At 55.9% G+C, this 27,254-nt stretch overlaps 2 protein-coding genes across 3 annotated transcripts; one reads left to right on the top strand and one right to left on the bottom strand.

Moving 5' to 3' along the window:
- Nucleotides 1-9,372, top strand: RRP7A (ribosomal RNA processing 7 homolog A). Of its 2 annotated transcripts, XM_047066554.1 has the most exons (8): nt 1-370; nt 609-655; nt 2,582-2,724; nt 4,572-4,697; nt 5,365-5,482; nt 5,900-5,997; nt 6,362-6,560; nt 7,806-9,372. In XM_047066554.1, exons 1-8 carry the CDS (start codon nt 78-80, stop codon nt 7,889-7,891), a joined length of 1,110 nt encoding a protein of 369 aa, XP_046922510.1. In that variant the 5' UTR covers nt 1-77; the 3' UTR covers nt 7,892-9,372. The 2 variants fall into 2 exon arrangements, with proteins under 2 accessions (XP_046922510.1, XP_046922511.1); XM_047066555.1 differs by lacking the exon at nt 609-655 and having other exon boundaries at nt 275-370.
- SERHL2 (serine hydrolase like 2) lies at nt 8,615-25,890 on the bottom strand. Its single transcript, XM_047066413.1, has 11 exons — nt 25,710-25,890; nt 25,489-25,602; nt 25,059-25,100; nt 24,614-24,633; nt 24,080-24,154; nt 22,518-22,627; nt 21,777-21,856; nt 17,821-17,855; nt 11,155-11,237; nt 9,537-9,633; nt 8,615-8,728 (listed from the first exon to the last, which is right to left on the bottom strand). The coding sequence occupies exons 1-11, from the start codon at nt 25,888-25,890 to the stop codon at nt 8,615-8,617; spliced, it is 951 nt and encodes a 316-aa protein (XP_046922369.1).
- Nucleotides 25,891-27,254: the final 1,364 nt, after the last annotated feature.

The raw sequence follows: 27,254 nt of genomic DNA, 5'->3' as shown, positions 1-27,254 counted from the left end.
AATTGTACGCTTAAAAAATGGTTAGTTAAAACGGTCAACTTCAATGGGGCCTCCTTTGCCATTTCTGGAATGGATGGATGGTGGCGTTCCATCCTCATCCGGACCTTTACTCGCACGTTTACGTGCTGACTTTACTCAGAGCAAACAAAGGTTGCGCCCTCAAGGTACTACTAGGGCGGGAAGGCGGGCCTGGAGCCAAGGGGGCGGGCCCGCACGCGGCGCCGTCGTCATGGAAACGGTCGGGGTGGAGCGCCAAACTGCAACTCCCAGCGGCCCCCGCAGCTTCCGGTTGGCAAGATGGTGGCGCGCAGGAGGAAGCGTGGGGCGCAGGGCTCCGAGCACGGGATTCCGAGCCCGCCCGGGTATTCAGGTGAGGAGCTGCGGGTCCGGGGATGGCCAGGCTTCTCCGGGAGTTGGCTCGGGAGGCGGCGGTGGCAAGGGGACCCGGGAGCGGCCGCGCTGTTGGGTGTGAGTCCCGGAGGCCCCGAGGTCCGCGAGCTCGATGCTGCGCCCTGCTTGCGTCTGGCGGCGTTCTCCAGGGATGAGCCCATTTGGGGCAACGCTTCCCTTAGGTAAACAAACCCATGTCTGTCCACACTCTTCCCCAGGACAAACCCGTGTCCGTCTTCACACCTCCACCTCCCCCGCCCCGCAGGTGAGCCCAGCCACTTCCTATCATCTCTTTGCGATTCCTAGTCTGGCCCCTGTCAGCCCTCACCTGGCTGTGCCCTCCTAATCGGTTCTCATGCTTCTGTTCTTGCCCCTGCGTACCGTTCGCCCAGGTGCCAGAATGTTCTTTCTAAAGTCAGACAGAAGTAGTATTTTGCCTCACAGGCTTACTTGTGTTTCCATACCCACAGAACTCACTCCAGTGGTTTTACGAGTCGGCACCTAAAACAAAATCCAGACTTCTTACCGTTGATTTGTGTGGACCCCCCACCCCCACGTTCTGGCTCGGCTGACCTAAAGCTTGTTCTGTTCCTCTGAGACAACAAAGTCTTTACATCCTCAGGGTTTGTGCACCTGCTGTGCCCTCCTCTGCCTCACACAGCTGTGCCTTCTGGCTTTAATGTCAGTTCCTCAAGGAGGCCGTTCTGATGGCCTGTCTAAAGGCCTCTGCCACCCGACCACCCTGCACTGTTTTCCCCTTTCTTTCATATTTGATAGAATCTTGTTATGTGCTTTCTTGTTGATTGCCATCTCCCGCTCCCATGGGAGCTTCCTGAGCACAGGTACTGTGCTCTGAAGGAGGTGGTGAGAAGAACAGAACACAGTCCCTAGCATTACAGGAATGTCAGCGATTATCCAAATGATCACACAGATGGAGGCTTAGAGACCATGAGAGGTGTTGGCAGGGCACAGAGCAGGTGGTTCTAACTTGGCATGAAAGGCTCTCCATGGAAGTTAAAGCCTGAAGGATAGGGGATGCCAGGGTGGCTCAGTTGGTTAAGTGTCTGACTTCAGCTCAGGTCATGATCTCACAGTTTGTAAGTTAGAACCCCGCATTGGGATCTCTGCTGTCAACACAGAGCGTGCTTCAGATCCTCTGTTTCCTTCTCTCTCTGTCTCTCCCCCATTCGTTCTCTCTCTCTCTCTCTCTCTCTCTCTCTCTCTCTTTCTCTTTCTTTCTCTCTCTCAAAGTAAATAAACGTAAGGGGTGCCTGGGTGGCTCAGTTGGTTAAGCATCTGACTTTGGTTCAGGTCATGATCTCACGGTCTGTGAGTTAGAGCCCCGTGTCGGGCTGTCAAGCTCAGAGCTGGGAGCCTGCTTCAGATTCTGTGTCTCCTTCTCTCTCTGCCCCTCCCCCGCTCGTGCTTTCTCTCTTAAGAATAAATAAACATTTTGAGGGCGCCTGGGTGCTTGGTCAGTTAAGCGTCCGACTTCGGCTCAGGTCATGATCTCACGGTCCATGAGTTCGAGCCCCGCGTCGGGCTCTGTGCTGACCGCTCAGAGCCTGGAGCCTGTTTCAGATTCTGTGTCTCCCTCTCTCTCTGCCCCTCCCCTGTTCATGCTCTGTCTCTTTCTGTCTCAAAAATAAATAAACGTTAAAAAAAATAAAAAAAAGAATAAACATTTTTTTAAATCTTAAAAATAAGTAAACTTAAAAGAAAACCTGAAGCACGGGTGGAGGGAGGAGAGTTGATGTTTCAGGTAAAGGGAAATGTGTGAGCACAGGTGAAGTCTGGGCTTCCTTGAGGAATAGGGAGAAGGTGGAGTGGCGGGCCCACACAGTGGTTGGGGAAAGAGGGGATGGAAAGAGGTGAAAGGTGGTCAGGATCTGGCAAGGGCTCCAGCCATTGTCGGGATTTTAGTATTGACCCCCAAGAGCAGCGGGGTTTGAACTCCCCTCTCATTTCGCTCCCCACCTGTAATAATTGCCCGTTTACATTCTCTCCCCCACCAGCTTGGGAGCCCCTCCTGGGCAGGTTCTCTGTTCGTTCACTCTCCTAGCTTGCACAATTCCTGCACAGGCCTTGCCTAGGGGAAGGGCTCAGTGATGGAATGGATAGACAGAACTAGAAAGGGACAGCCTGAACTTGATTTTCACGCCATCCACCCCTGCCTCCATTTCCCGTCCAGCCATCCCGATCAAGTTCTCGGAAAAGCAGCAGGCTTCTCACTACCTCTATGTGAGAGAGCACAGAGTTCGCGAAGGCACCAAGTCTTCCTGGCCTCAGAAGCGGACCCTTTTTGTCCTCAATGTGCCCCCATACTGCACAGAGGTGAGTGGGTGCCTGGGAGGGAACCTGTAGGGCTGGCCAGGAGTCCCAGGCAGGGCTGGGCTCCCACTGGCCTTCACCAAGTCCTTAGTGGTGAGTTGGAAGCATCTAACTGAAGCCCCAAGGGAGAATCTAGAGGTCTGCCTCTGTCTCTTGATAGGGAGTGGCTTTAAAAAAAAATTTTTTTTTTTTTTTGGGGGCGCCTGGGTGGCGCAGTCGGTTAAGCGTCCGACTTCAGCCAGGTCACGATCTCGCGGTCCGTGGGTTCGAGCCCCGCGTCGGGCTCTGGGCTGATGGCTCAGAGCCTGGAGCCTGTTTCCGATTCTGTGTCTCCCTCTCTCTCTGCCCCTCCCCCGTTCATGCTCTGTCTCTCTCTGTCCCAAAAATAAAAAAATAAAAAAAAAAAAAAAAAAAAAAAAAACGTTGAAAAAAATTTTTTTTTAAGGAATCCCTACACCCAACATGGGTCTTAAAAACTTACCACCCTGAGATCAAGAGTCACACACTCTGGACCGAGCCAGCCAGGTGCCCCGGAAATGGCTTTTTAAAGCTGTGTTTTATGGGGCACCTGAGTGGCTCAGTAGGTTGAGCTTCTGACTCTGAGTTTTGGCTCAGGTCTCATGATCTCGTGGTGCATGGGTTCAAGCCCCACATCAGGCTCCACGCTGGCAGTGTGGAGCCTGCTTGTGATTCTCTCTCCCTCCCTCCCTCCCTCTGTCCCTCACCCCCCAAATAAATAAATAAACTTAAAAAAAAAATAAAAACTAAAGTTCTGAGGAGCTCAAAGCTTCTTATTATTACCCAGAATTGTTTGAATTACATGTTTTTCCCTGATTATAAAAGTGATACATCTCCATAAGAAAAAATACAAGAAGATAAAAGTACTTCTCAATCTATCCAGACATTAACTTTCTTTCACAAAAAGCAGTGAAGTTTTGCCTTCCATAACTTTATAGAAGAGAAACTAAGGGAATTGCTGGATTTTAGATGAATTGGGATTCAAAAAAGAAATACTGATTTCTAAAAGATTGTTCTAGAGAAAGAAGCAGAGGAGAGGGCGTCATTTTTTACCTTTTCCTGAACCGTATTGTGTATACAGAGAAGGGCCTGGGCCCTAGCGCACAGCTCGCTCCATTTCACAGACGGAACACCCCGTGTACTCAGCACCCAGAAACCGAACATGACCTGAGCCCAAGAAATCCCTTCATGCCCCTCCCCGCCCCCCACGAGGGTCACCACCAGCCTGAGTCCAGCAACTACAACATTGATTTAACTTCAGTTTTAAATGGCTGCTGCGGGGAGGAAAAGTGAGCTGGTTGTCTCCTAAAATCAGAATGTTCCGCATAACCCCCAAAACGTCCTCACCTATTCTTGTAATAGAACCTGGTCCTACTTTGGGGATCACTCACCCAGAGAAATTGATAGGGAAGGACTGATCTTTCAGCGAGATGGCCTTTCAAAGTGAGGAAGCCCTTTCAGGGACAAACCAAACCCGTCCTGGGCATGTGCTTCCAGCAAAGCCCCAAAAGGCTTATACCTGGATTCTGTCTCGCACTCTGCCTCCTCCCTCCCACGTCCCCTGGCCAGCAGTGCTGTGGTTTTCTGCTCAGAGTTTTGAACATGAAAATTCACAAGATTGACGTCTTGGGCCACGGGAGGCAGGATTGGGACGGTGCCGAGGAGGATATGGTTTGCCCGGGCCTGTGTGTGCGCCCCCCTCGTTGGGCAGACATGGACTCTGAGACCCCGCCCCCAGTGGTGCTGCCCTGGGCAGAGGGGGTTCCAGAAGGCCCTGCTGCCTCTCATGCCGAGCTTCCCCCCTCCCCAACCCCCTGCCCCCGCTTCGGCAGGAGTGCCTGGCCCGCCTCCTCTCTCCCTGCGGCCCCGTCCAGTCTGTGGAGTTACAGGAGAAGCCGGACCTTGCTGACCGCTCAGAGGAACCAAAGTCCAAGTTTTTTCACCCCACGCCCGTTCGGGTAGGCATTCAAGTTCTGCGGTCTGCTCGCATGGGGCGCGAGGTGGGGCTGGGACAGCGTCCGCGGTGTGCGTGGGGCGGTGGTGGCAGGGTGACAGCAGGGCGGCTGAGCGGTCCCCGTGGTCCTAGGCCAGTCCTCGCTTGTGTGGTTGAGGATGCCTGTTGGGCAGACGGCGCCCTGCTCCTTTCCCTGCATCTGCCACATCCCTTAGCTTCTTGCCTAGCTCTTCCCAGCATCCTGGGGGAAAGCCTCTCTGAGCTCCCGAAGTCCGCCGAAGTCCATTCCTCCCTAGGCCCCATGGCCTGGTCTCGTTTCCCCTTGAGGAAACGTGAGGCACCTGCTCCGGGCATAGCGCGTGTGAACTGGTGTCCGCCCGTGGTGCTTGGTGAGCTCGCTTTTCACCGAGTCCCTCCCATAACTGGGAGGAAGGTCCCGAGTGTCTCACCTCGCCTGGGTCGCTTCTAGCACCAGTGGGAAGATCAGGAGCGTGGCTGTCCCTCCCCAGGATTACAGATCACTTTCTGGTCATCTTCGTGGCAGAACAGCCCAGCACACATCCCCTGGTCCAGCAGCAAGTCAAGCTGAGGGCAGGTGGCATCCCTGGTGCTGGGTGACTGGGAGGACGGGAAGGGCCCTGGCATTCTGACCTCTCTCCTTCTTCCCCCAGGGGTTCCAGGTAGCCTACGTGGTGTTCCAGAAGCCAGGTGGGGTGTCGGCTGCCTTAGCCCTGAAGGGCCCTTTGCTGGTCTCGACAGACACTCACCCTGTGAAGAGCGGCGTTCACAGTCAGTACCGCGGCGATGTCGGGCACCTCCGTCCTGGGCCCTGGGTTGGTGGGGAGGTGCTGTGGGGGCCGTGCCTGCTGCGTGTGCCTGGGAGGCCTGGGCCTGGCACTCAGGGTGGCCGGAGGTGAGGGCCCAGCTCGCCGCCACTAGACTCTTCTTAGCACCTGAAGCTTGGGCCACACGTCGCCATCCTCGTGGCCTGTGGAAGAAGATCCTGACTGGGGGGCGCCCGGGTGGCTCAGCGGGTTAAGCGTCCGGCTCTTGATCTCGGCTCAGGTCTTGATCTCAGTGTTGTGAGTTCAAGCCCCATGCTGGGTATGAAGCCCACTTAAAAAAAAAAAAAAAAAAAGATCCTGACTGGCTGGCCCTGAGGGATCGGGCTGAGGAGGCCCCATCCCTCACTCCTTTCTCCCTCAGAGTGGGTCAGCAACTACACAGACTCGGTGCCGGACCCTGAGGCCTTGAGGGTCGAAGTGGACACGTTCATGGAGGCGTATGACAAGAGGATAGCTGAGGTGGGGCTTCGGGAGGGGCGGCTGCGTGGCCACAGGGAAGGAGGTGTCATGGGTGTTGTGCGCGGCTCCCGAGGAGGAGGTGCGGTGGCAGCCTGTCCCGGTTACTCCTCTTTTCCCTTCTGAGTCCTGGGTCACCTAGCTGGGTGACCTCTAGTCTCCAAGTGGTGTGTGGAAAACAGTCTGAGGCAGGAGGCAGCGTTGGCACCCCTGTGCTCCCCCGTCCCCCCGTACTTAGCTACTGGGAGGGAGAGGGCGCAGCACGTGCTGATGTGTGCCCGGGGAGGTTCCGGGCGCAGGAGGGAGACAGCCACGAGAGGAGGGCGGGTCCCAGGCGCCTGCCCATCACGGGGTCTGTTCCTTGCAGGAGGAGGCCAAGGCCAAGGAGGAGGAAGGGATTCCGGACGAGGAGGGCTGGGTGAAGGTGACGCGCCGGGGCCGGCGGCCGGTGCTACCCCGGACGGAGGCGGCGAGCCTGCGGGTGCTGGAGAGGGAGAGACGGAAGCGCGCCCGCAAAGAGCTGCTCAACTTTTACGCCTGGCAGCACCGAGAGACCAAGATGGAGCGTAAGGAGCGCCCCAGGCCCCTGTGCTTCAGCCCCGCTTCCCTCGGGGCCCGGCCCGGCCCGTGGCCACTGCTGCCAGCCGCGGCCGGAACTCAGAGATCTGGAGGGCGGCCAGACCTGGGTGCGGGGTGGGGGTGTCCTTGGGCACAGACTTCCCGATAGGCTCTGGAGTCGGGGGTCCCAGCCTGCGGCATCCCCCGTGGTGGTTCCCTCGTGGTCCCCAGCGGCAGCTGTGGGGGCCCTTGGGTTGCTTAGAGGCTGCAGAGCCCTGAGCAGTTGGTGCCGGAACCTGTCAGCCTCCAGCAAGGGGCCACGTGGCAGAGGGTGGATCTCAAGTGCTCACTGGGTGCAGAGAGGGCCGCTGCTGGACGTGATTTGGGGGCGGCGGGGGGGGGGGGGTCTCAAGTGAGCACCGTGCGTGTGTGTGAGTGAGAGAGAGAGAAAGAGTGTGCATGGGTGCCATGTGTGGGCCGGGGGGGGGGGCCCACAAGGAGAGTGTTGGGGTGAGCGATCGCCTGTGGTTGACTCATGGCCATGATGATGCTGAGCTCGCTGCCGCGGCCCCCGATTCCCCTGCTTGCGGGGCAGCTGCCCGGGGGCCCGGGGAGAGGGTGCTGGCCCTGGCCCCGGCCTCGGCAGGGGGACGAGCTCTGCAGCAGGTGGTAACCTGCCACCCGGCACACCATGCCCTCCCCGGCCTCACTGCTGCTCCCCACTGTGTCCTGCAGCCCCGCTCCTGCCCTTTTGTCTAGATTCACCGACGGCGGGCCTCTGCCAGCCCCCGCTCCGGGCTCCTTGGCTGCTCACCTGGTGACAGACCTGCCATCTGGGTTCCGTGGCACTCTCAGGGCGGAGTCCCTTTACTTCCCGACCTCGTCCCCAGTCTGACTGCTGCAGCGGGGAGGGTTTGGGAGAGGTGCCCCGGGGGCTCCTGACACCCCCAAAGCCACCTGCCTTCACCTTGGGTCTGTGGGGTAGGGGCGGGAAGGGAGCAGGTGCCTTGCTTTCTCCGTGCTTTTTCTTTTCACTGAGGAGGTTCCTCTGAAACCTCAGGTGTGCTGCCCTGTCTTCAGCTTCCACCCTCTGACTGGGCCTGCATGCTAGTCAGTCTCCATGCAAGGTCCCAACCGTTTCTCAGAGCAGAGGCCAGCAGGCTTGGGGGCCACGCGGCACAGCCCCACCCCCACCCCCCCACGGGCCACACTGACCGATACGGCCCCATTTCCCCTTGTGCTTCTCGCCCTAGATCTAGCCCAGCTGCGCAAGAAGTTTGAGGAGGACAAGCAGAGGATTGAACTGATGCGGGCCCAGCGCAAATTCCGACCCTACTGAGCTGAGTTGGCCCACGGGCCCCACCGAGCAGAACGGTGAACGGTGACGGTGCGCGGTTGGTGAGGACGCAGAGGTCTGGAACGCTCGTCCCAGGCTGCCCAGGCCGAGGGGCTACCGTGTCAGCCAGCCCCTGAGGCCGGAGTCCCCACGGGTGGGGTGAACGACAGCTCCTCCCTGGGCCCTGGTGCTTCTGCAGTCTCGGGACCCCATGCTGGCGGGGCCCGCCCGGTGTGAGGGCTTGTCAGGACGCCACCAGCCTGGGGAGCGCTTGCTCCCTTCTCATCTCTGTTCCCGGCTGTTCCTGGACTCTCCTCTCAGGCTAAGTGTCTGCTGTGTTCTCCCCTTCCCCCATTGGAAGGGCCCCCGCTGGCAGCGAAACGGCCTTGGAAACAGTGCGAATACAGAACATTTTATTTTTCATCCAGTTGGGCAGAACCTGGCCCTTCCTTCCTCCATCCGCTACCCACTCACTGCCGATTATCAGCCACAAAACGGACAACCCTCCAGGTCCAAACAGTGTCTCCCCCTTGAAGTCTCAGATACCAAAAGTCAGAATCTTGGCCCCATCCCTCCAAACCCTGCCCCAGGTTTCTCTGCCTCAGCCCCTGCTGGTCTCCAAGACCCGCGAGGCCTGTCCCCACCGCACCTGGCCTGGCAGTGGGGATTGGGAGCAGGGAGTCTGGGGGGTGAGTGGGGGGAGCGGGGCAAAGCCCCAGGCCCAGGCTACAGCTGGTTCGGGGTACTGCTCTTCAAAAAGGAGCCGATGATCCCGGCCACACGCTGGGGTTGGTTCATGTGGACGTAGTGATTGCCCGGGACTTCTGTGTACTGGAACCACTGGAGAGGGAGGGATGCGTGGTGAGGTGAGGCCTGGATGCGGGGGCTCCGTGGGCCCCTCTTCCCAGGGCCTGCTGCCTCCCCGTGTCTCAGGAGGGTCCCTCACAGTGACCCTCGGGGCAGTGACTGACCTGCAGCCCCAGGGGCACCCTCTGGTTAAGTCAGGGCTCAGAGCCAGCAAGAAAGGCCTGTTTGGGGGGGTAAGTGTCCAAACCCTGGGCTTCTGGACCGTTCTGAGCGGTGAGGTTGTAGAGCGAGGCTGGGGAGGGACCCGGGGTGCTGTTCATTCTGCCACTTTAAGGTTGGCTTGAAAAATGAGCAGCCTTTCAAACTTGATCCTCCTTGGGAGGCAGGAAGGCACTGCCCGCTGACCAGCCGGCCACTCCGGTGACGATGCTGAGATGTTAGCAGAGGCCCCCGGGGTCAGGTGTTTATGGTGGGTGATGGTCGGAAAGTGTCAGGTGCTCCCAGGGACAAAGCATGAGTCTCAGCTCCCCAACTGGGAGACCCACCCTCACCTGCAGCCATCACCCACTGATGTAACTGGTCACCTGCTCACCCTAGAAATTGTGGGATGGCCTCTGGCCCAGTTGGGCTCGGCCTACAGGATATGTGAGGACAATAAAACTGGGAAATTCTGCCAATTAAATGTGTTTCCTGTGCCGAGTCACATGTGTCTCCAGGGACTGGCCACAGTGGGGATTGAGGCCTGGTAGTTCCTGGCAGTCACCCATTAGACCTGGGGCCAGACCAGAGCCTGGGTGAGGACCCTGCTGACCCCCAGCCTGGCTGAGCCCCGCACACCTACCTCCTTTAGGACAGATTTCAGTATGTCCTTCACCAAATTTAGGGCCTCCTTGTCAGCGTCGTTCTGTCTTCTCACGTTATAAAACCCTTGCATTGCTCTGGAAAGCCAAAGAAAAATCAGGGCTCACCTTAGGGCCACCTTGCGGTGCCTCACCCCTGCCCTGGGTTCCAGGCCGAGAGGAGACAGGCCCGGGCTTGCCTCCGAGTTTCCCACAGAGCCCAGGTGTAAATCGGGGTCGAGGCACTGGGCACCTGCGGGCACTCGGGGCTCACTGGCCAACGTGAGCCAAGTGCTGTGGGTTCAACTCCGTCGGGTTGCAGGACCTGCCTGTGGCCACAGCCTCTGAATGGCAGGGCCAGGAGGTGATGACAGGCTCTTAAGTCGATGCTTTCTCTCCCGACATCTTTACTGAGAGAACTTCACCCATTTAACATGTACCATTCCATGTTTGTTAGTATATTTGAGTTGTACAACCATCACTACGGTCAGTTTTAGGACGTTGTTATTGTCTCAAAACAAACATCCCAAACCTGTAGTTTTCTTTCTTTCTCTCTCTCTCTCTCTCTCTCTCTCACACACACACACACACACACACACACACACACACACACAGTGCCCAGTCTGTCTTCTGCAACCACCGATCAACCCTCTCTAGACCTTCCTCTCTGGACTTGCATGTGAAGCAAATCCTACGTGGGTACGTGGGTTTGTGTGGCTGGCTTCCACTTTACATAATGTTCCCAAGGCTCGCCCGTGTGGCCCGTACAAGTCCGTTCCCCTTTGTGGCTAAAACATAGCCCACTGTATGCAGGTACCGTACTTGGCTCATCTGCTCGCCGGCTGACCGACGTCTCTACCTCTGGGCCGTTGGGAACAACACTGCTCCGAGCCATCACGTGCGAGCTGTCGTGTGGTCCTGTGTGGGGCACACAGATGCCCAGGGAGTGCGGTTGCTGGGTCCTGTGGTAACACTGGCTTGAGAAATTGCCAGACTGCTTTCCAAGTGGCTGCTCCGTGTTACAGCCCCCCAGCACGAGGGTCCTGGTGTCTCACGTCCTTGCCGACACCGGTTATCTTTTAGTCTGGCTGTCCTAATGAGGACGTGCTGCGTATTTCCCTGTGGTGTGGATTTGCCTCCTAAACCCCCGTGCTCAGCACCAGAGACACACGTGTCCCCAGAAGTCGGGGTTCCTGCCTCGGGCGTGCCACAGTCTAGGCTGGCCGCCGCAGAGCGGAAAGTGGCATCCAAGCCACACGGAAGGCTGTTCACTGTGGGGCTGCTTCCGGCCGGGCGCCGGCAGTGGGGAGGAAGGCAGGTGAGCAGCCCAGATCTGGGGCCATAAGGGGTCTGGTGTGGCTGGAGAATTTGGTAGAGCGAGCATCCCACTGTCAGGCCCGCTGGCCCCTGCCTCGCAGACCCCTGTTGAGAGGTGCCTTCGAATCCGCCCCACCCGCTGCCCGAGCCCTCCCCTTGCTTTGCCTTCCACTGCTTGGGGCAGTGGGAGCAGCCACCCATGAAAAATGACAGCCAGGTCTCGCTGGTAGAACTGGGAACCTCCCCCTAGAGCCGCGGAGATTCCTGACAGTCGAGCCTCTCGGGCACATGGCTCCAACTTACTTGATGAGCAGGACGTGGGCCTGCAGCTTCCTGATGAAATGCACAAGCAGGTCCCTGCTGACGAAATCGATGCTGTGCTCTGGCTGCAGAGACAAAACCACAGTGAGTCCTCCCACGGGTTAGCGGGTGCTGCTGTGGGTGCGAAGCCCATCTCTCTTGGGGGCAGCGGGGGCCTCGTGGGGCCACCATGGCCATCTGCCCCAGTACCCAAACGCATCACCTCAACAGAGGCCTCTCTAAACCCCACGGGTCAGACTGGTTTTCCCCCTAAATCTGTTCTCCCTCTTTCTGGGCTCACCGCTGCCCAGCCAGACGTGTCCAAATCCCTTTACCTCCTGGTGTGCTTGTGCGACTAAATGCAGAGAAGTGACCCGGGCTGCTTCTGGGCCTAGATTTGAGGACTAGGTGTGGCCCCTCGCCCCGAAACCCCTTTCCCCATCCACAGGCCGCCCTGTAGTGCTGCCCGGCCAGGCAGCGGCCCGCGTGCCCGCACCAGCCATTTCCACGAGAAAGAAATCTGCTTAAGCCACAGGTCAGAATGAATATACCTCGATGTCCCCACCGCCCCTGCAGGCCTCCATCATAGCCCGGACCACCCTGTCTTATGACCATCGAAGGCGTCAGATCTGTGCTGTCCCACAAGGGACACATACGTGGCTAGGAGTGCTCGAAATGGGCCTAGTCCAAGCTGAGATGCGCTGTAGGTGGAAACTGGACAGAGGATTTCAAAGACAGCATGAAAAAAGGCCCAATATCTGAAATGTTTATATTGACTACATCTCGGATACATGGAGTTAAAAAATGCGAAAGTTGGTCTCACCTGTTTCTTTTTACTCTAATGTGGCTACTCCGAGACGTGAAATTACGTGAGGCTCACGTTATGCTTGTACCGGACTGTGCTGCCCCAGCCCCAGAACTCGAGATGTGCCATAGGAGGAGCTCGATACAGGGGTGCTGAGCGGATGAATTCCACAAAGCTCCCACGAGGACTGACTGCGTCAAGTGCCCGACACTCCTCCACCCCCTTGACGGGTGTGAAATCCTCATGAGAGCACACATGTGCACACAAGCACGCCTCCCTGGTCACAGCCACGAGAGCACACTGCCCTTGTTCTGCGCCGACCTCCCAGCTAGTTCCCCTCCTCGGGCGAAAATGACCTTGGGTGCTCTTCAGAAACAGGCGTTCCCAGATGAACGGTCTACAAGGACCCGGTCATGCTGCACCCTCTCCTCCAGGCAGAGCGCCCAGCTCAAGGAAAAGCACCAAGGTGGCTCCTGCCCACAGAGGGGCTCCCCGGGACCCGTGCTGATGGGCATATGAAAACGGTGCTTTGGTGGAGGATCACACGGGCTAAAGATGCATGAGAGCAAACAGGAGATGGCACCAGGACTCGGCTCAGGTGTCTGCCCCCAGCCCCCATCCTCTTCGCCTTGCTTCCATAGGCTTCTCTGGCCGAACTGGGGCTCTCCGGCTTGTGGGCTCAGGCCCTCGACTCAATTCTATGTTGGTCCCCAAGGCAGAGACTGAGGGATATTCCCTCCACACACGTCTCCAGGTGTGAAAGCGCAACACAAGGCTGGGGTTTTGCAGTGGTTTCTTCCAAGGCCAAGATAGGAGGATATTTCTCCAAGAAAGTCTTTAAGAGCAAAGGCTATTGGGTGTGCTTTTTTTTTTTTTTTTTTTTTTGGTTGTCTCTGCGTCTACATCCCCCTCCTCTTACCTTCTTTCCCTAGCCCACTTTCACTTCCCAATGTATATTTTTCTTTTGTAAAAATTTTTTTGACTTTTTTTGTTTGTTTTTGAGAGCGAGTACGTGAGCTGGAGAGGGGCAGAGAGAGGGAGACGGATCCAAAGCAGGCTCCAGGCTCTGAGCAAATCCGTGAACCGTGAGACCGTGACCTAAGCTGAAATCAAGTCGCCCAACCAGCTGAGCCACCAAGGCACCCCACGTTTTCTCTTGTAGTTCAAGTGTAACTTACGGCAAAGTCCCCAGATCTATGTGTCGGTTCATGATGGCCCTTCACAATAAATGCTCCATGTGACCCAGATGGAAGCCTGGAACATCACCGGCACCCAGCAGGTTCCCCCCCGGAGTATTCTCCAAGGACGTCCCTATTCGGACCTCTAGCCCCAGAGATCAATTTGCCTCTGCTTGAGCTTCGGGTAAATGGAATCACACAGAGTGCTCTCTTCTTCCTGGCTTCTTTTGCTCTGTGAGTGTGTTGGTTTTCTCATTCCTGTGTGGTGCTCCGGCGTCTGAATATATAACAACTTATGCATTCTGTCGTTCAAAGACATGTAGGTGAGTTCCAGCTTGGGACTGTTTCGAATGAAGCTGTTAGGAGCATCCTCACACGTGTCTTTTGTGCGCACGGCACGTATTTTTTGCTAGGTTTACACCTAGGAGGGGAATTGCGGGCTCACAGGATTTGCCTATATTTTGCTTTAGCAGTTCTGCAACAATTTTCCAAATGGTTGCATCAATTTGTATTTCCTCCTGCAGTGTAGGTGAATTCTGGTTGCTCCATGCCCCGAGGAAGACTTGGTGTTGTCAGGGGGCGCCTGGGTGGCTCAGTCCGTGTCTGACTCTTGATTTCAGCTCAGGTCATGATCTCACGGTCAGTGAGTTCAAGCCCCACACCGGACTCTCCGCTGACAGTGCAGAGCCTGCTTGGGATTCTCTCTCTCTCTCTCTCTGCCCCTCCACTGCTCGCTCTCTCTCAAAAACTAAACTTAAAAAAAAAAAAAAAAGACTTAGTGATGTCAGGCCTTTTGATTTTGGCTATTCCAGTGACGTAGAGGTGTCTCATTGGTCTTTTGATTTGCATTGCCCTAATTAACGATGATGAGCACCTTTCATGTGTTGATTGGCCACTTGGATAGCCTTTTTCTTGAAGTGCCTGTTAAAATCTTTTGCCTGTTTTTAAAAATGAGGTTGTTAGTTTTTACCTTATTGATTTGTCAGAGCTCTTTATATATTCTGTGTATGAGTCCTCTAGTAGACCTATGCATTTAAATATCTTCTTTTAGTCTGTGGCTTGACTTTTCACTCTCTTAAGTTGTCTTTTGATGAACAGAAAGTATTGTTATTATTTTTTTCTTTTTGAGGGAGAAAGAGAGTGTGCATGAGCACAAGTGGGGGGAAGGAGCAGAGGGAGGGAGAGAGAATCTCCACTCAGCATGGAGCCAAATGCATGGCTCAGTCCCACAACCCTGGGATCATGACCTGAGCCAAAGTCAAGAGTCAGACACTCAACCCACTGAGCCACCCAGGTGCCCCCATGATGAACAGAAATTCTAAATTTTAATAAAGACCTGTTTGTCAATATTTTTATTGATTCACATGTGTATGTTGTTTTATTTAAAATATATTGTCTATGTCAAGGTCATGAAGGTATTCCCTGTTTTCTTTAGAACGCTTACTGTTTTAGCTCTCATGTTATGATCTGTGATCCATCTGGAATTATTTTTGTGTGTAGTGTGAGGCAATGATCTAGGATCGTACTTTTTCATATGGATAACCCGTTGCCTGAAAGCCACTAAATTGAGGTGGTGCCTTTATTATGAATAAGTGATACCCATTCATCATTTTAACAGTAACTAAATTCCCAAAGTATTCTACAAACTCAGTATTATCCCAATATAATCTTTTTTTAAGTAAGCTTTATGCCCAACATGGGGTTTGAACTCACGACCTCAAGATCAAGAGCTGCATGTTCTACCAACTGAGCCAGCCACGTGCCCCATCCCAATATAATTTTTAGCAGAAGATGACCGTTCCAAACTTCATTTGGGAGTGAAAATATGCAATAAAAGCCAAGGAAATGTGTAAAAGAAGAACAAGGAGAGAGCACTGGTTCTACTAACTATCAAAACAATTAGAAGGAAATAGGAATTAAAATAGAATGGTATTTCTCAGATGGTGACAAGATCAATGGAACAAAAAATGGAATTCTAAAATGAAATTTTAGAATTTGTATCTTTTGTAATTCAGTTTATGTTCCAAACGTAAACTTCAAATCGGTGGGCACTCTTCCCATTTTGGGCACTGTGACTGACCATGACCCCGCTGCAGAACAGCTGTGTGCTCCTAGGAGGGGGAAGGGGTGTTTTCAAATGCCACAAAAAGTAACCAACCCAACCCGCACCGTGGAGCAATGTAGAGTTGGGGCCCTGCCCTGCTGCCTAGAGGGTCGCCTGGCTCAGGTCAGGGGTCCAGCCAGGATCACTCTTTCTGGAGGGAAGCTTTCCAACAGGGGCCTCCAGGACCCCACTGGTTAGAATCTGGCAATTAGCTCCCAGCCTGAGGACCGGCACACAGAAGACAAAACACGGTGAGTGAGTCTTAGTGGTTAGGAGGACCCCCAATAACTGGTAATGGGCCAACTGGCTATTCATCTGGGGGGAAAATGAAAATGGATCCCTACCTCACACCATATTGAGAACAGATCCCAGTTGGATCAAAACCAAAAGTCAAACATTCTCATCCCTTTGGCTAATGCCCTGGTCCTGGCCTCATGTCCACATCTGGGCCTGGGTGATGACTCTCAGTGGTCTCCCTGAGACCACCTGAGGCCAGAGGTTCCCACCTCTAATGACAGCATCTCACATGTGCAAAACAAGTTACTCTCTTAAACAATCTCATTAAGAGCACCGTCTGTGAGCACCTAAAGCAATGTGCTAGAGCACTCAACACGCAGGCCTTAACTAGTCTACACAGCAACCCCACAAAGGTGGGCATAGGGGCTGGTACCTCCTAGCTTTTCATTAACCAGCTGCATGGATGAATAAACGAATGAATGCACTTCCTTTTTGCACACAAGACAGGTTCGGAGGGGGTAAGTGGCTTGCCCAAGGTCACACAGCCTCTGTGGTGGAGTTTCTGCAAATGCCCCTGTCGCACAGCTCCAGGCTGGCTGCTGGCTTCCAGGCCTCGTGTTATGCAGCCCCTCTCTCCCCTTCTGGTCTTCACACCCTCCATCAGGAACCCCATCTCAACACATGCGCTAAGCCTATTCTAAGCCCCTATCTACACGGTAAGCAGGTACCTGGAAAGTCTTCCCCTTCTTACCCAGGTCGATCCCACCACTCTGGACCTGGCTCACGTCCCACTTCCTCCAGGAAACTCCTCTGACCGCCCCCTCCGCCCCCCCCCCCCCCAGTGTGCCTTTCCTGAACTCCCGCTGCCCTTCCAGTTAATCCACATCCACGGAAGCATTTGCAACCACTTATGTGAAAGCCTAAACGAACAGCAAAAACAAAGAGCCCTAAAATAGGTCGGCGTCTACGTTCATAGTCACGAAAACACAGATGGGGCTACAAAGTCTGCCCTCAACGTGGCCAACGGTGGGCCTTGACATTCGCGTTTTGCTCTGTGGGCACCTGTGTGTCAGTAATGGTTTTTCAGTCGTTCGTGGGTGTGCAGCCCCCACCGACGGTGCTGCTTGACCGCAGGCAAGTCGTCAGGCTGCCTTCGTGTCCTCGCCTGCGGGGGCCGACAGGTCCCTCCTCTGGGGCTGCAGTGAGGACTACCCGGGCACACGTGCAAGGCGCCTGGAAGGACCAGGAGCGGCCGCTGCACCGTGGCCACCTCCCGCCTGCGTCCCTCCACGTCTCCCAGGTGCAGGGCAAACCCCGGTGCGGCCCCGACTCGTGCCGGCCCCCCCGGGGATCCCTCTCCACCTCAGCCCTTGCCACAAAGAGACCAACGATTCGAAAGAGGCTGTGCACCACCTCACACCCGCCAGGACGGCTGAAAATTTTTTGAAAAGGAAAGTAACGCGTGCTGGTGGGGTGGCGCAGAAATTGGAACCCTTGCCCGTGGCTGGTGGGGACGAAGACGGTCGCCGCTGCGCAAAACAGTTTGGCGGTTTTTCAAAAAGGTGAAACACGGGATCGTCATGGGACCCAGCAATTCCACTCCTAGGTGTAGATCCAAAAAAAATTGAAAGATGGGGCGCCTGGGTGGCGCAGTCGGTTAAGCGTCCGACTTCAGCCAGGTCACGATCTCGCGGTCCGTGAGTTCGAGCCCCGCGTCAGGCTCTGGGCTGATGGCTCGGAGCCTGGAGCCTGTTTCCGATTCTGTGTCTCCCTCTCTCTCTGCCCCTCCCCCGTTCATGCTCTGTCTCTCTCTGTCCCAAAAATAAATAAACGTTGAAAAAAAAATTAAAAAAAAAAAATTGAAAGCAAGGGCTCGAACCGATATTCATAAGCCGTGTTCACAGCAGCATGGTTCATAGTCACCGAAAGGGGGACACAAGTGTCGATCGACGGATGCGTGGATCGCTCCAAACGGAATATTACTCAGTCACGGGAGGGATGAAATTCCATCACCTGCCACAACACGGATGAGCTTTGGAAACAGTAAGAGAAATAAGCCGGACACAGGAGGCCACGTTTTGCATGATTCCACTTAGATGAGGTCCCTAGACCAGCCAAGTTCAGACGGAGAAAACAGAACGGTGGCCACCAGGGACGGGGGGAGGGTGGAGAACCGGTGTTCGGTGGGGACAGAGTTTTTCTGGGGGCAACGATGGTCGTATGACATTGTGAATGTATTTAGTGCCACTGAACTGGACACTTACGAGTGATTTTAAAACGGTGACTATTGTGCCACGCATGTTGGACGGCGATAACAAAAGAGAAAGAGAGACGGCCGCACTCACCAAAGAGATCCTCCGGTCTCTGCTCAGCACCAGACCTGGAACGGAAGCACAAAGACGGGGGCCTCAGTGCTGCCTGTCCGGGTGAGGGACTCGGCGCGGCTTCCCTGGGGACCCGGGGCCCTTCCAGCCGGGGTGCACTTCCTCAGCCTGCACTCGTGTCCTCTTGGGACCGAGCCAGGGCAGCAGAGCTTGGCCACAGCCACCCGGACACGGGCCAGTGTGGCCCACCCGGGCACGTCCCTCGGGCCACCCCAGAGAGCGGTGCAGGACGGTGATGGATGGTGGCTGTCATCTCTGAGAACCTTAAGGTGATCGCGTGATCTTTAAACCCCAGGAAGTACCCAGTGGCTAAGCATCAGTGCCATCAAGTGTCAAAGAGAAAAGAAGGTTGGCAGGGTTGGGAGACCCGTGGTCCCACCTGCTGGCCAAGCCTCGGTTCTCTGCCGCAGCCTGACGGTGGACTGGAAGGATACGAGCACGCTTAAAAAGCGGGTTATCCTGGGGGGTGAGCTGAGCCACAAGGATGGGAAAGGGGTAAGACACGGCGAGACACGCAGAGCTGTTTACGGTACATTGTGTTTCAAACTACGTCATGTAGCACCTGTTCGAAAAAGTAATATTCACGTAAAAAGCAAAACCAAAATGGCGACTAGGTTGGCATCCGTGCCCAGCCCTTTGTTGTTTTTTTTTTTTAAATTTTTTTTTTAACGTTTATTTATTTTTGAGACAGAGAGAGACAAAGCATGAACGGGGGAGGGTCAGAGAGAGGGAGACACAGAATCTGAAACAGGCTCCAGGCTCTGAGCTGTCAGCACAGAGCCCGACGCAGGGCTCGAACTCACGGACCGCGAGATCATGGGCCGAAGTCGGCCGCTTAACCGACTGAGCCACCCAGGCGCCCCTGTGCCCAGCCCTTTGTACACCCCATCAGCTCTGGAGGAAGGGGTACTTGGGCAGGACGCAGGGGTGGGGGGTCCACCAGGGGAAGGGCGTGAGGTCTCCCTGCTGGAAAACTGATGTTTGAATACAAAATGGCTTTCCGAGAAACAATTATGGGAACATTAAGGAGAGCTCTTTTCCATAATTATTAGGTTTCCCCCTCTAATTAGAGATTATGGAACTTTTAGACATAGTTTTAAATATAGACGATTAACTGTTGTTAGAGGTTCTTAGGCATTTGGAACTCAAAATACTTGGGAGGACCGTGTAATCATCTCGGCCTAATGAAACCAAGGCTGAGGCCTCTGGGTGACCTTCGGCTCTGGCCGTGACCTCCCTGCACTGACAATCAGCCCCCGCTGCCCGTGCAGGACCACAGGCAACCCCGGGGGCCCCCACCTGGGCTCGCTGCCTCCTCCTTCCTCCAGGCCTGGGCTCCAGCTGCTCAGAGGATGTGAAACAACTTTGAAAGGGGGTTACCTTAAGGGTGGGGTGACCCCCAAGGTACCTGGGGGTTCCTACCGAGCTGTTTTCTCTGCCCTGGGCCGCGGCTTCTCTCCTCTTTGGCCACATCCTCCTCCTATTCCAAGACTCGCTTCCACTGGGCACATCCTAAACAGGCCCCAGCAGGCCCACAGCCTGGCTGCTTTTCTGTTGCTCCCCCCCGCCCCCCACGAGACAGTGAGACTTTCGAAGGCCAGAAATGTGTTTCTCAGACCAGCAGGCCAGCACAGATATCCCTTAGAGGAGTTCCACGAACAGATCCAAGAGCAAGCAGCCCTAGCTTTCTTGGAAGGCTGCTTGGTCCTCTTCTCAGACTCAGGTCCCACGACATCAGGGCCAGCAGCTGCTCAGCGGGGCTTTGCACTGACTTAACTCCCTTAACAACCTGTTTCATTGGTTAGGAACTGAGAGGGATGAGGCCAGTGTGAGCCCCGGAAAGAGGAGAGACTGGGCTCGGCCTGCCCAGAGCCTGCTGGGGCCTCTCGGGCTAGCCGGGCCAGCGACTCGTGAGCCGACACCTCCTCCAAGACTGTTGGAATCCCTAACAAGTCGCGGGAAACATACAATTCATAAGAAAATACTTTCGAATGCAGAAGATATGATCAGAACCCTAGACCGCCTCCCACCCGTCTCCTGCCACAGCCAATAAAGACTGTGCTGTTGTGATATAATAGGAAGTAGATATTTTAGTCTGCAGGCCCGGCTCCTGGCCAGAGCTCCTAAAGCCTGTGTAATCTAAGTAATAAAGGTGCTAGGAGCATCTTTTGTTCTAATATCTGGCCTTTGAGGCCAGGTCCTGACACAGAGCTTCAGAATCCCTTGCAATTTCCTAGGTGATAGGAGCATCTTTGGTCCTAATGAGGGGGCTCTTGGTGGGCTCTAGATAGCCTCAGGGTCAACCTGTGATTAGAAGCCTGAAATTTTACGTCTACCTCCCCATCCTCTGGGAAGGGGAGAGGGGCCAGAAACTGTGATGATGGATCATGTCTACACGGCGAAGCCTCCATTAAAAAAATCCCTCAACTAGGGGGTTCAGGGAGCTTCCCAGGCTGGTGAACACATTGGTGCTGGGAGGACGGTGCACCCAGGGGACGCGTGGACGCTCCGCACCCCTCCCTCACACGCTGCCTTCTGGATCTCTCCCGTCTGGCTGTTCCTCAGGTGTATCCTTTATAATGAACTGTATCCTAGGGAGTAAATGGGTTTCCCAAGTTCTGTAAGCCTCTGAAACTGAGGAGTGGGTGGAAGGAACCCCAGATTTTTTTGTTTGTTTTTAAAAAAAATTTTTTTTAAATTTACATCCAAATTAGTTAGCATATGGCGCAACAATGATTTCAGGAGTAGATTCCTTAGTGCCCCTTCCCCATTTAGCCCCTCCCCCCTCCCACAACCCCTCCAGTAACCCTCAGTTTGTTTTCCATATGTATGAGTCTCTTACGTTTTGTCCCCCTCCCTGTTTTTATATTATTTTTGTTTCCCTTCCCTTACGTTCATCTGTTTTGTCTCTTAAAGTCCTCATAGGAGTGAAGTCATATGATTTTTGTCTTTCTCTGACTGACTAATTTCGCTTAGCATAAGCCCTAAGACTAAGAAACCGGAAACCAGGAAGCTGTTTGGGTCGATCAGGGAAGCCTCCAACTTTTGGGGAAAAACCAGCGCTAACAGAAGCACCCTGGGCTTCATTTGGTTTGTTGTTGCAGGTTCTGGTAACTTGGCACAAACCTGGCCGTGATCTAATTGGAAATGACTAATTCCTAGACCCATAAACTATAGGGCTGTCTTACAATTAGATTTGTTTTAGTAAAAGGGGGATAGTTGGAAATTGGGTCTTTATTTTATTTTAATTTATTTTTTTTTATGTTTATTTATTTTTGAGAGAGAGACAGAGTGAGAGCAGGGGAGGGGCAGAGAGAGAGGGAGACCCGGAATCCGAAGCGGGCTCCAGGCTCTGAGCTGTCAGCACAGAGCCTGACGCGAGGCTCGAACCCATGAACCGCGAGATCGTGACCTGAACCGAAGTCGGACGCTTAACCGACTGAGCCCCCCCCGCCGGTGCGCCTTCTTTTTTTTCCACTCCCAACGTGGGGTGGCACTCACGACCCTGAGATCAAGAGTCACATGCTCTACTGACTGAGCCTGCCAGGCACCCTGTCCGCTTGTCCATTTTGAAAAACCTCTTTTGAGTCACGCTGCCTCAAACCCCAGCCTCGGACACCAGCACCCGCCACACGGGCCAGCACAGCATGGCTGGAACATTCCCCAACGTTCAGTCCGAAGACACCTGACGACTCTCAGCTGCCTGAGCTGGCGTGAGTCACTTGGCCTTTCCAAGCCTCAGTTTCTCCGGCTCTGGAGGGGGTGAGTATAGGGCAGCAGGGGGGTTCCGTGAGATACTGTTTGCTGAGCACTTAGCGTGATGCCAGGTCCGGAGCAAGCGGCCCTGGAGCTTAGCTATCGCTCCTCAATAAGAACAGTGCCAGTAAGCGACGGTCTCGGAGGGTGACAGTCCCTACCTGTGGCCACCTGGGTGGTTCCTCTCTGCAGGAGGAGCCGTGCGCATTCCTCACCCACGTGACTGTTGTTCTTCAGGAACCTGGGGAAGACAGAGGGACGCTCAACGTCTTGGGGCAGGGGAGGTCAGATGGAAAGGAGAGGAGGGCCGCCCCACGGAGGACACAGGCACGTGTCGGTGGGGATGTCCGCATCAGCAGGGTGCGTATGTGAGTGTGCGTAGGTGTGTGTATTTTCACCCCTTTAGACCACAAATATTTATAGATCCCTGACTACCAGCGACACTTCCAGCGCCGGAGGGACAAAGGCAACCCGCCAGCGGCCACCGCCACAGATCTTCAGTTGCCTACAGGGCAACTGGACCTGGCAGAGTCAGAGTCCCAGCGGAAGAGGCAGCCAGCCGAGGCCGGAAGGAGGAGTGGGGAAGTTAGCAAGGTGCCTGCAGAGAGGACCAGGGAGGAATTACAGGGCGAAGAAGCGGGGCAGAGGACGTGTGGAGAGGGGTCCTGGTACACGAAGGGCGTGGCTATAGAGCGGGGAGGATAAGAGGCAGATCAAGTCCCGGCTGGGGTGTCTGCAGAGAGCCAGGCAGCCTGGTGCCCAGGGGGAGCACAGAGAGAAACAGGCTTGCTGTGCATCTGCGAGGAGACAGATGCCCCCTCTGTGCCCCAGAGATGTCCTCCCTTGGTATCCCATAGCTCCTCCAGCTCCGCCACAGCCCCGTCTCACCGGATTGCACTCACCCCTGCAGCATCTCCTCCGGGCTGAGCACTCGCTGGGGCTTCTGGGAGGCCTCTATCTGTAGCACGTGCTCTATCATTCTTCGCTTATAGGTCAGCAAGTTCTCCGATTCCTGGGGGGGTTGCAGGTTCTGCTGGGTGGGCAGGACTCCGGGCTGCAGACAAAGGGGCCAGCTCCTCCCCCGCCCCCCATGCGCCCCCTTTAGCCGGGAGTCCTTCTGACCCAGTGAGGGGGTGGGGCACAGGATCAGCCGCTGCTAGTTAGTCTGTGATCAGGGCAAGTTGTCTGCCTCGGTCACAGCCAGGCCAGCCCCGCCTGGGGTCGGACAGCCGCAGGGATCAGGTTGGAGGAGGATGGAAGAGAAAGGAAACCTCGGTCAACTGCCAGAGCTTTGCAAAGGTGCAGCGGTAGGCCCGGAAGTCAAGCACCACCCAGGGTCGGCAAGTTCATCTGGTTTAATTAATGCTCTCACTCCAAATGGTGGAGAGGCGACTGCCGAGCGGGGCACTTGGGGCTTCCAGCCCCCCCTTCGAGTGTAGCCATTCCCAACCCAGCTCCCTCTGAGAACAGCCCAGCCCTGCCCACGGTCGGCTCCGTGAGCAGCAGTGGGAAGTGACGCTCCCATCCAACCCCCTGAGAACGCAGGACAAAGAGGACCAGATACCCAGACCCCCGGGAGGAAAATCCTGGGGCACCGTGTTTGGTAACTCAGATAAGGAAGGAAGAGCAGCCCAAGTCTCACTGGATCCTCACGTTAACCCACAGGCCATCTACTCATGAAACCAGCACCTACTGAGCGCTTACTGTATGCTGGGATTGGGCATGTGGTAATAAAAAGACAGCGTGGTTCATGCCCTTTTGGCATCTGTGGCCATTTTACAGATAAGAAACTGGAATTGGTGACAAAGCTGTGTCCTCACCGAGAGACTGAGCCCTCGGGAAGCAGGATGACCGAATGTGGGGGGGGGGGCAGACACCTCTGAGGTCATCTAGCCCAACCATCTCATTTTGGTCCGGATAGGCCCAGTCGCTTGCCCAGGGTCACCCAGCAGGTCAATGGCAGAGCCAGGACCCAGATGCAGGGACGGCACTGTTTGTTGTCACTGGTGGCGGTGGCGAGATGCAGGGATCGGCACTTTCCCATTGGTCTGCACTCAGGGCTGCCGTGTGCGGTTGTCCAGTGTGTGCACAGCGCAAAAGCATGCAACTGAGCGTGAGTGCGGGTGGCCTCGCCAAGCTGTGTGCCCCCAGAGCTTCCTCAATCCACCGTTCCTACCCTCTCCGTCCCCTGCCACTTCGTGACTGACCTGGCATTCTGTAGCCATGCCACATACAGGGTTTCCAAGGACCACAAAGACCCCTGCAACCCCTTTCTCTGCCCACTCCTTGGGGGTATAGGCTGCACAACCCTGTCCAATGCGGGGATCCTCTCTGATCCCCCCTTGCCTACCCTCTGCCACCTTCTCCCACCTCCCTGGTACCCACCAAAGAGACAGCGCTGAGGACACTACCGGGGGGCCTGGGTCTCCCCCATGACAGTACGCATGAAAGCCTTTGTTCTTACTTTATAGTCCAGGGCACACGGCAACGTGTCCAGCAAGATAAGTTTATCCACCGTCTCGGGGAAGGTACAGGAATACTTGATGGGACCCAAAAAGGAAACAATGAGTAGGAGAGGAAGAAGGCAATGAGACTCCAGCTTTTCCCTGGGGACACTGGTATTTCCAGTGTCTTTCTTCCCTTCAGGGTAGCCTCCTCTCCCCTCCCCCCAAGGTCCACACTCAGACCAAGGTCCACCTCCTGCTAGATTGCAGGGCTCCCTGGGGATGAAGAATGTGGAAACTCTGAACTCCATCAGGAATCTCCAGTTTCACCAACCTCCCCACAAGAATGATTACTGCCAGTGACAGAGCAAACTGACACTAGGTCATAAAATGCTGGCTTCAAATTTGTGACAGGAGGACACACTTCCTTTCCTGGCGCCTTCCCCTTCTTTCTCCCGCTCTCCCCCCGCAACCACCACCCGCCCCCCGCCCCCCGCCACCTGTCAGAGCGCCCAAGGTGGCCAGAGGTGGTCACTGCAAAGCCATCTACTCACCATTCCGCCCACAATACCGCCTGGGGAGGGGGCAAAAGAAGAGTGGGCTGGTATCCTCCCAGCTCTTGAAGTCCTACGAAAACTTCCTCCCAAGGGCTGCCCCACCCCAGGCTAGGGGCCTGGCTCCTCTCTCCCCCTGGGGCTCTTCATTCACTGTCAAACTTGGGGTTCCCTCCCTGGGGCCATATGGCCCCTCCGTCAGACCTAACCACTCAAAAGGCCACATTTCTCTTGTCACGTTGGAAGACAGCCACCTCTGGGGCCGTATGTCCCTTGGGGGAGTTGCCTCAGGCCAAAGGGCAGAGCGCCCATAGTGCCCGCACACCCCTTCCCCTCTCCTTGCAGTGCCCAGAAGTGCAGGGTACTGGTGTACCGATTTTCTCCCTCCCTCGCAGCCCCCCAGCCCAGTCAGCCCCCCGCCCGCCCAAGTGTAACGTGTACTCACCAAAACTGTGGCCCATGATGGAAAAACGATTCCATTTCAAAGCTGAAAACATACGGAGCCAGCTTTGGATGGGCCCAGCCTCCCGCAAACCTCTGTCCTGCAGTCCCTGAGGTCACGACATCCGTCCCCAGCATCTGGGGTGCCCCACTCAGGAAACTAGCTCAGAGGGACCCCAGCTTCCCTGCGGGAGCAGAACCCACAGGAGGAATAGAGCTCTTCTTTGGCCCGTCCTCTCCAGCTCTCCGAGTCACCCATGAATTCGTGGCAGGACTAGGGCCAGACCCCAGGTCACTCCCAGGCCGGGATCGCTACCTGGTTACCACACCCCACTCCAGAGAGGACAGGGGATGTCCCCAGTGCACCCCTACACACACACACACACACACACACACACACACACACACAAACACACACTCGGCCTCTTATTTACCTGCTACAACTCTCTGGACCTCAATCACAAAGTTTTGCTGGTAATACGGGAGACCTGGGCTGTAATGCGATGAGAGCCCATGTCCCCCGAAATCCATGGCAACGTAATGAAAGTCTGAGACGAGAGACAGGGGTTAAGAGAAGGCACCTAGGTCAGACGTCTCCCCCCACCTCTCACCTGCAGTCTATGCCCTGCTGCCCCTCGCTTCCCTTCAGCCCTACCTTTTGGGAGAAGAGGGATGAGTCTGTCAAAGGAGTTGGCATTGTCCAGCCAGCCGTGCAGGCAAAGAACCGGGGGGCCCTGCTGGGAGCCCCAGAGTTTGGCAGCGATGTGTCCCCAGGGCACAGCCAGCTTCATCTCTGATGTCAGACCTAGAAGACAGCCATCCACCCGCTCATCCATGAAGCCGGCACTTTCTGAGCCCCTCGTCAGTGTCCCAACGTGTCGGGGGCACCAGCACAGCCCAGGGAGGCTCAGATTCCCACACTGCCCTCTGGGGCTTACCAGGAGAGAGCGTGAGGTGGGTTGGGGCATACCCAGAGGAAGGAAAGGTAAACTGGGTCCCCTGAATGAAGAAAACCGACAGAACTTCATGGAACTGGCTGGGGAAATTGGCTAGACCCCGGCTCTGCCACCTGCTGGCTGTGGCAGGTGGGCCAGTTAGTAAAAAAAACTTCCTGAGCCCCAGGTTTCTTTTCCGTAAAGCTGGCGTCAACAGAGTACCAACAACATACTCTAAACTTTCAGAAGGGCAGATGGGATGGCCCCTCTCCTTCGCTTCCTCATAGTAAATCTGATCATGATCACATTCCCTTTGCAAACCGGTAAACCGAGGCACGGGGAGGTGCGGTTCATGCCCAAGGTCACCAGGGAGACTGAAGCAGGGCCAGGATCTGGCGCAGGCGGCACACCCCCAGGACCCCAGTCCCGACCACCCAGCCCCACGCTGTCTCTGTTCTGCTCTGGGCCGGGCTGCCTTCTCCACCGCCTGGTGCTGACCTTTACACCCTGCTAGCCCACCCGCCGGGCTGGAGACCCGTGGACTCCCCGCGCCCCCGCGCTTATTTCTTGGGCTCCCAGACCCCTGAGAGGCGACGTGTAGCCCTGTCCTGCCCCCCCCCCCCTCCCGCGGGTAGGTCCAGCCTGCTCCCACTTCCGCTCCGGGGTCGAGGGTGCCAATGGTGGAGTCGCGACACCCGGGAAAGCGGCGTGGTCAGTCGTAAGTAGCTGGGGCAGGTGGAAGGGCACGCGTGGCCTCCCCCATCCCACTCCGGCATAAGGGGCCCGGGGCGCGGCGTCTTCACCCATTACAGTCGTCCTGCGGAGCGCACGAGGCCGTCACTCCGCCACGAGGTCGCCAGCGATAGTCAGAACGGCTGAGCTTCAGACCCCGCCCCCGCGGGCCGGCCCCGGCCTGGCCCCGCCCCTCTGCCCAGGCCCCGCCCCCGACCGCCTGCAAGGGCCCTGCTGGCGCCGCCTGCCAGAGCTCCCGATCCGCCTGGCTCCTTCCAGAGGCCCTGAGAGCCCGGAGACTCACCCACCCGGCAGAGGCTGTGAGCAGAGCGGCTAGGGAGGCCTGGGGAGGTGGCCAAACCTCCTCCAAACTTTTGGGCTACACCCGGGATGATGTCGAGGAGAGTGAAGTCTCTGCTTGACACGTGGGTGCCAGACCCTGACCCTGGGCAGTCACCACGGCTGGCCTCGCTCCCGTGCGGGGCCAGGAGCGGGCGGAGGCCCAGGGAGCAGTCACAGCGAGCGGGGCTGCC

This window comes from Lynx rufus, unplaced genomic scaffold, assembly GCF_022079265.1.
Source record: "Lynx rufus isolate CCGP_SWC_20201006 ecotype Redwood Valley unplaced genomic scaffold, mLynRuf1.p SCAF_7, whole genome shotgun sequence".
Taxonomy (NCBI): domain Eukaryota; kingdom Metazoa; phylum Chordata; class Mammalia; order Carnivora; family Felidae; genus Lynx; species Lynx rufus.
Note: the sequence above shows the minus strand (reverse complement) of the source record. Positions and strands in the feature narration are given on the sequence as shown.